Source organism: Motacilla alba, chromosome 24, assembly GCF_015832195.1.
Source record: "Motacilla alba alba isolate MOTALB_02 chromosome 24, Motacilla_alba_V1.0_pri, whole genome shotgun sequence".
In the NCBI taxonomy this organism is placed as follows: domain Eukaryota; kingdom Metazoa; phylum Chordata; class Aves; order Passeriformes; family Motacillidae; genus Motacilla; species Motacilla alba.
In genome coordinates, this window is record NC_052039.1 from 1,908,383 (window position 1) to 1,917,169 (window position 8,787).

The following is an 8,787-nucleotide window of genomic DNA, read 5'->3' on the forward strand; positions in this document are numbered from 1 at the left end:
GGTGGCGCTCAATGGGCCTTGGGGAAAAAAGCAGGAAAAATGATGGAGCAGGCAGAGAAAAACAAAATCCCCACTTGCCCTTTTTCCCAGGAAAACATCAATCCCACTGGGCTAAACCCCGATGGAGCCATCGGGAGAGGTGTCACTACAGGGTCTGTCCTCAGCAGAGCCTTGGGGTGACCCTGCAGCGTCCCCAGGCTCAGGCCACACGTGGCCTCTGTGGGCACAAGGACCTTGCTGCTGGCAGAGATCCCTGGGCTGGGCTGAGCGTGGCCCTGTCAGTGCACGTGTGATGGAGCTGTCACACTGCTGAAGGACCTAATGACCATCCTCTTGGGGAGGGGGGCCTCAAAATGCCCCTTCAGGAAAAAAATCCTCTAAGTCCTGACACACACGGGGGCTTTCTGCAACAGCAAGTGGTTTGGGGATTTTCCCCCCTCCTTTCTTCCTTTTTTTTTTTGCCTTTCCCCCCTCCTGCTTGTTCTTTCAGCTGCTTACAATTTTTCTGGGACAAATTTAGGCCTGGGCCGTGTCCCACTTCTGTTTGGAAAGTCTGAACAGCCTTGGCCCCGCTGCCAGGAGCGAGGAGAAAGGGCACACAGCCCATGGCAGTTTTAAACTTAAAAAAAAGAGCCAAATGCCAAAGAAAACTCCAGATCTCTCTGAGCTTTGGAATTGAAAGGTGAGTGGGAAGGCAGAGAGGGGATCCCCTGGGTTTGGCTTAGCCAAAAAAGCTGTTTAAATGGAGCTGAGCTCCTCTGGGAGGAATCTGGAAGACGACGTGCCTTGTTCCTCCTCTGCTGGATAAGGGGCTGCTGCTTTTCCTCTGCCAGGAGCCCCTCTGGCACTGCCCTGAGAGCGTGGACAGTGCCCACCTCTGTCCTGTGGTGGCCCAAATCCCACCCCAAACGGGCTCTTTGGGTTTGGTAAATGCAGCATTTGGGTTTCTCTATGTGACCTGTCTTAACTCAGAACGTCCCACAGACATTCTCGGACGTTCCAGACCCAGGTCAAAAGCATCTGAGACCCTGGCATGCAGCCAGAGACCCCTGTGGCTTTGAATCTGACCCATGGAACAGTTTACCAACTTTGCAGGAAGAACAAGAAGTCACAAAAGTTTAGATATTGCAGTAGAAGCAGTCATGAAGTGAAAGGAAGGATTTCTGAGTGCTGTACAGGGGGGTTTGAGCCTTGTACGCAGGGGTCCAAGTTTTGTACATGGGGGTCAGGAGTTCTAAGATGGAGGGATTTGGGTGTGCCCTGTCCTCTTTCTTTCTCCTTCCTCACCTCCATGTCTTTAGTGATGTTGGCACTCACAGATTGGTTTAGAGTAGAAAGTCACCATTCAATATAGATGATGGGCATTGGGGAAAAGGTATAAACATGTAGTATGTAATATATGATATAAAAGATGGCACCAGCCCCCTGGGAGGGCAGAGTGCCTTTGTCTGAGCTGCTGAACGGGCCACAGCAGCTCAGGAGAAGAATCTTGTAGATAACCAACAATAAACAGCCTTGAGAACAGACAACAGAAGACTGCTGAGTCTTTCTTCGAAGGCACGGGTTGGAGGAGGGACTTTTCCATCTTTTGGGGTCACCCCAATCCGGGGGTGAAACCCCACAGTGACCCCGCAGTCCCACAGCACGGCAATGCCAGCCCCCAGGAGGCAGATGGGGAAGGGGCTGCTCCGATTTTGGAGGAATGCTGCTGGTCTGCTGGGAAGGTGCAGGGGTGGCTGGGGCACGGTCTGCAATTACCTATGCAAGGAGCAGCTGGCAAAGGCTGAAGGGCTTTTTAATTAGCAGCCAAAGGCAAATCAGGATCCAACAGCAGGGAAGCTGAAGTCAGCAAAGTCAAGGTGGAAATCTGAGGGCAGTTTTTCCAGGGAGGGTAATTAAGTGCCAGCAGAGAGCAGCGTGAGACATGAGGAATTGCCGTCATTCAAGGACCTTAAATCAAGGAGAGGAGTTTCCCTGCAGACACTCTGCTCCTTCCATCTCTGCTTTGGCACTGCTCCCTGCCCTCAGGGAGGAGGGAGCAGCTGCCCTCAGGCTGGTGAGCCTGGCACTCCCTGGGCATCCTGGTGCAGGGGCATCCCTGCCCACTTCTAACGAGCCAGGCAGAGAATTTAGGGAGATGAAAGGACTGCTTTTCCCCTGCCCTGAAAGCAGCCAGCCTGCCCTCATCCTGGCACACACGGGGTCTTCTAGCACAGCAGCTTTCTTGAGCTGATTCAGCCTGATTTTCTGCCTGCACCTCGGGACACGGCAGAGCTGGCTCTCTGATCCTGCAGGAGGAGGGCTCCTTGGCTTTAACATCCTCTGAGGTCCCAAAATCCTCACCTGCAACCGAGAGGTTGGGGTTTAAGGCAAACCTGCCCTCCTGTGGCACGTTAATTCCAAAATAAAGGATCAGGCTGCTAGATGGAGGCAGATGTGCTAGAAGGGATTATCCTCCAGGAGTTGCAGCTTTGGGATGTGGATGGAAGCAGAAAATCACCGTTTGGGGCTGGTTGGGAAGCAGCTCTGGCTCATACCAATTCCTTGACGTGGTCTTTCCTGTTCCAAAAATAAACAGGAACCGTTTGGAAAGCCCCTATGCGGGGAGGAGCAGAATGAATAAATAAATACACAGAGAGCCCGGGCTGAGCTCATCCAGCTGGTGGCTCCCCACTGCCAAGGGTTGTGAAGGATGAGGATGAAGCTCAGAATGTCTCAGTGGGGGTGAGAGCACATGAGGCTCTTTCCCCAGTTAATGGGGTTTTTGGGAAAATGCTGCAATGACCTCCTTGAGCAGGAGCCACTGTGTCTTTCTTGCAGCATGGCTTTCTGCTCTCCCCAAAATGACTGCTGCTCTATCAGCCTTTCGAATCATTTCAGTCACAAGCAGTTAAGGGGACAGAAAAGCCCTTATTTGAGTTTAATTCCAACGCAAAATGGGTTGTGAAGTTTCACGTTTCTGCTGTTAGGGTTGAGTTTTTAATGCCCCAGCTGCTTTTGCTGTGCTTTCCCTCTCCTTTGCTGGACTGAAGCCCTGGTGAAACTGTGGCCTCACTGAGGCTCCCAAATCATCCCACAAACACGGGGATAAAACACAGCAGGCACAGAGCTGGAGTGCCAGAGAAACTCCATGTTCATTAATGCTATTAACACAATGAATTAAATATGAATTTTGTTTCAGGTGTAACATCAAAATCACCAGGAGACCCCAATGTGCTTGTGTTGCATAAATGCTCAGCATTTCCTCAGCACGCTCCCTTGGACTCAGGCTTCAGGACAGGAAGGGATTGAGCGTGGCTGCAGTTTGGAAAGCACAGATGCCTCTTCTCTGCTTTTTTTTGGGACCGTGCTTACATTTTTTAGCTGACTGAGTCAGTGCTCTGGAGTGCTGGGGCATTTTCTGCCAGGGAAGCATCACCTCCACGCCCACCGGCTCTGCCTTATCAATCTTTCATGTCCTGAAAGCCCTGCTTGGTGACTGGCAGCTGTCAGGGTTGGAAAAAGCCCGTTGGTTCTTTAATTTACTGTCATCAGTTCAAAATGAAGAACAACAAAAAAAAAAAAAAATCTCTAAAATGGGGAAAAAAAGCCCCTGAGTTTCTGCCCTCAAGTTTTTGGCTGTATTGACCCTGACCACTGCTCGGGGCTGTCTCACTGGCTTTGACCTCACTGCAGGGCTGTCTCACTCGACCTCACTTGCTGCCTGCTCAGCCATGGAAGGCTGAGCAGCTCCATCCCTGTGGGGCTGGAGAACACGAGCCATAACAGAGCCCACCTCACCCCGTGCCCTGGGCACCTGTGGGAGCCTCTCCACAGTGCAGGGAGGGGAAAGGCTTCTTCCCTGCTACAAAACAGGCACAGGATGCTCCAAGCCACCAAAAATGCTTGTCTTCTGCAATTTAAAAGCCCTTAGAGATTTCATGCAGGAAAACAAGCTGCTGCCACTGAGGGCACGGAGCAGCAGTGGCTGTGCACACAGCTTCATCTCAGCACAGGCTCTGCTTCAGCAGGACTGCTCCCCTGGCTTCCCCCCAAAAATGGGCACAAAAATGGCACTCAACCCCATTGCTGCTCCTGCAGAACACAGAGAGAGTATTCTCCCCCAAGAGGGGAAAAGAGGGACAGGGAAGGTGTTGGAGGTGACCAGCAGCTGCAGCAGGATCTGTGCTAGGATTGAGCAAAGGTTTGAAGTTTTAGGGTCGCAGCAACTGTGAGCCTTTGGCAGCACCCAGGGTGCCACCTCAGGCCCTTCCCAGGCAGGGAACACTCCGGTACCTGCAGGGGGCTTTTCCATGGCTGGCAGGACTGCTCAGCACCCGGGAGGGCAGACACAGCTTCTCCCTCACTCCTGGGAGGGCAGCTTTCCAGTTGCTGTTCTGGCACCACTTTGCATTCACTCCCCCCTCCAAGGCCTCTGATTTCCAGTCCAAGGGCCCATCCCAAACACTCCACAGCCACACACTGATGTTTGTTTGGGTTTTTTTCTCAAACCCCCACATCTGCCCCATGGGCACTGTCACCACAGCGTGGCCACATGTGACATCCCTGTGGAATAAACACAGCCCGAGTCAGGGATTTCTCCAAGTGTTTTATTAAACCACAGTGAAAAAGGAGCAGTACCACACTGCTCTCGATGGGTACTCGTTTGTTTGTTTGCTCTACCCATCTCCTGTGGTAACAGTAACAAACCATCTGGGTTCAGTTCAGTGCACTGACTCAGGAGCAGCACCAGGGCTGGGTCTCAGCTCTCTGTCAACGAGAGCAGGATTCAGAGGGTCACACACCTTTGCAGGTGCAGAGGCTTGAAGCCCTGGCGAGGAAGGAGCTCATGCTCAGACCAAACTTTGCTTTTTAAGATGAAGCAAAGGCTTCACTTGCTTCGCTGGCCCTTTCTGAGCTCAGAAAGAACATCAGGGTCTCCTCCAGAGCAGCCTCCTGGTGCCTCTGGTTTATTCCCACACAATCAGGATGTCCTTCTTGCAGAGATTGCTGTCTCTAGCTGCTGTGGAGCGGCTTGGCATACACAGGCTCCATGAGGTGGTAAATCAGGAACAGGAACAGGCACCCCAGGAAGACCAGGCTCATCACAGCCAGGAGGATGAAGCGGCCAATGAGGAAGGTGTCCACAACCTGCAGGGAAGAGAAACACAAAGATCCCAGCAGGTCACAGCCCCAGTCTGCTCCAGGAGCCCGGAGGGAGCGCACCATGTCCTGGAAAAAAGAACTCCGGGGCTCCCCCAGATTTCTCTCCTTGCTTTTCATCCCCGGGACGCACAGTGTGCGACAAATGAGAACAAGAATCCTGCAACAAGCTACTGGGAATGTTAATGTGGAGCAGCACAGTTCTGAGCACAGGGAAGAGACAGCAGTCAAGCCCTGAAGCAGCTCTCCCCAGCCACAAACCTCCAGCCCTGATTCCCTTTTAGAAGGGAGATAGCGAGAAAAGAGAAAAATAACAATTAAAAAAAAAAGCTATGGTAGCTAGGCAAGACAAAGAGAAGCCCACGGCGAGGAGGCTGTTTGTGAAATCCCCTCTCTGCTGCCCAGACCCCCCAGAGCTCTGCTCAGCCCCAGCTCAGCTTTATCCATCGCATTAGCTCAGCCCTGGTGCTCCTGCAGAGAGTCTCTGGTGAGCCAAGTGCTGGCTCCTTCTGCACGTTTCACTTTTTAATTAGCCAATTAGCAGAGTTTTGGTGCAGAAAGCCCAGGTCATGTATTATTGATAGGCAGGGCAGGTCCAGTCCAATTGAGGATCCATAAAAAAATAAGCTTTCCAATTCCATTTGCCTCCCGGGCAACAAACACGCACTGGGCTGCCCTTCATCTCACTCCTAACCTTCACAGGAGCAGGTCAGATGTGACACAGAGGGAAGAAAAGAACATTACAAGTACCTTTTAGTAGGGATTTACACAGGACAAGAACCAGAAGAGCAATAATTAACATGCATTAATAATAGAACAGAGGAAACGGCACCTGAAAGGCCACAAAACTTTGTGTACTCAAAGCCCAAAGAGCTCTGGGAGAGCTCAAGGTGGCAGCTCAGCCAGCCTGATCCAAAAACTGGGGGAGATGCCTGGGCCTGACAAGGCAGATGGCTTCAAGCACGGCAAGAACCTACAAGAGAGCTGAAGAGCTGTTATTGGGCTTTAATCAGAAATCAGAGCTGAGGGAGAAGTGGAAGGAGAACGATAAGGAAAGGGAATGGCAGAGAGGGAGCAGAGGCTGCTGGAGCCGGGAGGGACCAAAGCAGGAGGGCAATCCCTGCACAGAGCCCCTGGGGACGGGAGGAGGGAGCCAAGCCCCCCGGGTCAGGTGGACCAGTGTGTAAATCAGCAATTGAGTCACAGAAATTAATGCTCCAGGAGCTGACACAGCCAGTGCCAGTGGGAGACTGCTGGAGGAGGAGAGCACAAAGGCAGCACGGGGCAATCTCCGGGGCACGGGGATGAGATGGTACCGGGGCTGTCTCTGAGCTAAAAGCCCATTCCCGGGGCCTCAGGGCATCCTGCAGCCCATCCCCGGGGTGAGGAACCATCCCCAGGGCATCCTGCAGCCCATCCCCGGGGTGAGGAACCATCCCCAGGGCATCCTGCAGCCCATCCCAGGAGTGAGGAACCATCCCCAGGGCATCCTGCAGCCCATCCCCGGGGTGAGGAACCATCCCCAGGGCATCCTGCAGCCCATCCCAGGAGTGAGGAACCATCCCCAGGGCATCCTGCAGCCCATCCCCGGGGTGAGGAACCATCCCCAGGGCATCCTGCAGCCCATCCCAGGAGTGAGGAACCATCCCCAGGGCTCCAGGATGGCCGCAAGGGCTGTCCGTGGCTCATCGCGGGGCACGGCCGGGGTGCCGCCCCTCCGCCCGGGCTCACCTCCTCAGCGCCGGCGGGGGTCGGCCTCTCGCCCTCCCGGGGGAAAAGCAGCAGCGCGGCCGTGAGCGCGGCGGCTCCGAGCGTCACCGGCACCGCGGCGACCCTGCGGCGACAGCGGGGAGCGGCGGGGCGAGCTCAGCTCCGGCGGGCCCGACCCCGCGCGCACCGGGACAGTCCCGCCCGGTCCCCGGGCTCACCGGGACAATCCCGCCCGGTCCCCGGGCTCACCGGGACAGTCCCGTCCCCATTCCCGCGCTCACTGGGCCCGCGCCTCTCTCGCCCCCGCTCTCACCGGGCCGGTCCCGTCCGGTCTCCGCTCTCACCGGGCCGGTCCCGCCCCATCCCCGCTCTCACCGGGCCGGTCCCGTCCCATCCCCAGGGCTCACCGGGCCGGTCCCGCCCCATCCCCGCGCTCACCGGGCGCGGCCGGCGCGGCCCAGCGCCATCACGAGCAGCAGCGCCATGGCCCAGAGCAGCAGCAGCGCCAGCACCCCCGGCCCCACGCCCAGCGCGCCCGCCATGCCGCCCCGCGCCGCCGCTTCTGCCTAGCAACCGCGCCGCCCCGACCAATCAGCGCCGCCCGCAGCGCCGCCCGCGCTGTCTATTGGCTAAAGGGCGGAGGGAGGGGGCGCGGACCCCGCTTCCCCTGCCCCGCCTGGCGCTCTCTCGGCGCTTCCCATTGGCTGAGGGTGGAGGAGAGGGCGGGGCTTCCCGCGCGCCGCCGGAGGCGGGGGCGCGCCCGGGGGGCCGAGTGCCCGATCCCGATCCCGGCCCCGATCCCGGCCCCGATCCCGATCCCGGCCCCGATCCTGGACCCGATCCCGATCCCGATCCCGATCCCGATCCCGGCCCCCATCCTGGACCCGATCCCGTCCCCGATCCCGGCCCCGATCCTGGACCCGATACCGGACCCGATCCTGGTCCTAGTCCTGGTCCTGGTCCCGGTCGCAATTCCGATCCCGATCCCGATCCCGGTCCCGGTCCCGGTCGCAGCCCCCATCCCGGCCCCGGTCCTATTGAATCCCGGCCCTACTGACCCGGTTCCTATCGAACCCCGGCCCTCGTGGCCCCATGGGATCCCCCGGATCCCGCTCCAGCCGCTCCCCGTCCCGCGGCCTTGGACCCCGTCCGAGCGCTCGCGGCTGCTCCCGGTGGAACGGGAGTTTCCCTCCGCTCCCGTCCCGGTGCCGACTGACCGGTACTTCATTACCCCGCCTTGGCCGGCGCCACCCAGCTCCTGCCCGCCCCGCTGCAGGGAGCACCTCTGGACGCTTTCACCCCAAAACCCTAAAAATGGAGCTGCCCACGCTCTCGGTTATATTTAGGGCCAAAATCTGGAAGATTTCGTTAATACAGTAATGCTGACACGGGTTTTGGAACAGCCGTGCTGGGGGGCTGGCACAGCCAAGCCAAGCTCGGGAGGTTTGTCAATGCTGTAAGCATCTTCTAACATCAAGACTAGAGGAATTTCCATTTAAAATAAATATTTCAGCCTGCTTATAAATCCTGTCTCTTCATCACCACATCTTGCCCATCGGACCCATGCCAGTGTGGTTTGATGAGTGGCTTTCTCATAGAATCTCAGAATCCCATCATGGTTTGGGTTGGAAAGGACTTTCAAGATGATCCTGTTCCAACCCCAGGCACTCCGGGCTCAGTTAACCCAAAAACCCTGAACATTGGTATTTTCTGTCTGAGGCACTTGAGTCTGCAATGCTTTGGCTGCATTAGGTGTCACCTGAGTGGGCGTTTTCTGTCGCTTCTTTCAAGGGGAGGAATAAAGCAGCGGTTAATTATTCCGTGCAGCGCCGACCTGCCTTTCCCTGAGATGAGATCGGAGTCGCCAGCGTGACACCAAATGCTTCAGCAAGCAGAACACAAACTGGCTCCAGCACCTGCCTTTACTTGGCATGG

General features: G+C 56.3%; 1 protein-coding gene across 5 annotated transcripts; it reads right to left on the bottom strand.

Annotated features, from left to right (window-relative positions):
- Positions 1-4,577: 4,577 nt before the first annotated feature.
- On the bottom strand, positions 4,578-8,137 carry TMEM218 (transmembrane protein 218). 5 transcript variants are annotated; one of them, XR_005259704.1, is made up of 4 exons: positions 7,911-8,137; positions 6,874-6,976; positions 5,975-6,115; positions 4,998-5,130 (listed from the first exon to the last, which is right to left on the bottom strand). XR_005259704.1 is itself a non-coding variant. In XM_038161487.1 (3 exons), the coding sequence occupies exons 1-3, from the start codon at positions 8,078-8,080 to the stop codon at positions 4,996-4,998; spliced, it is 408 nt and encodes a 135-aa protein (XP_038017415.1). In that variant the 5' UTR covers positions 8,081-8,136; the 3' UTR covers positions 4,578-4,995. The 5 variants fall into 5 exon arrangements, 2 of the variants coding, with proteins under 2 accessions (XP_038017415.1, XP_038017416.1); XR_005259706.1 differs by lacking the exon at positions 7,911-8,137 and adding an exon at positions 7,291-7,631; XR_005259705.1 differs by lacking the exon at positions 7,911-8,137 and adding an exon at positions 7,291-7,631 and having other exon boundaries at positions 5,975-6,126.
- Between the last annotated feature and the right edge of the window lie 650 nt (positions 8,138-8,787).

Excerpts from the sequence above, each read along its gene's own strand:
- TMEM218 (XM_038161487.1), bottom strand. The coding sequence starts at position 8,080 with ATGAAGTACCGGTCAGTCGGCACCGGGACGGGAGCGGAGGGAAACTCC. Across the intron at positions 6,977-7,910 it reads CGGGGTTCGATAGGAACCGG|GGTCGCCGCGGTGCCGGTGA; the intron begins GTCAGTAGGGCC and ends CTGTCGCCGCAG. Across the intron at positions 5,131-6,873 it reads CCCCCGCCGGCGCTGAGGAG|GTTGTGGACACCTTCCTCAT; the intron begins GTGAGCCCGGGC and ends TCTTCCCTGCAG.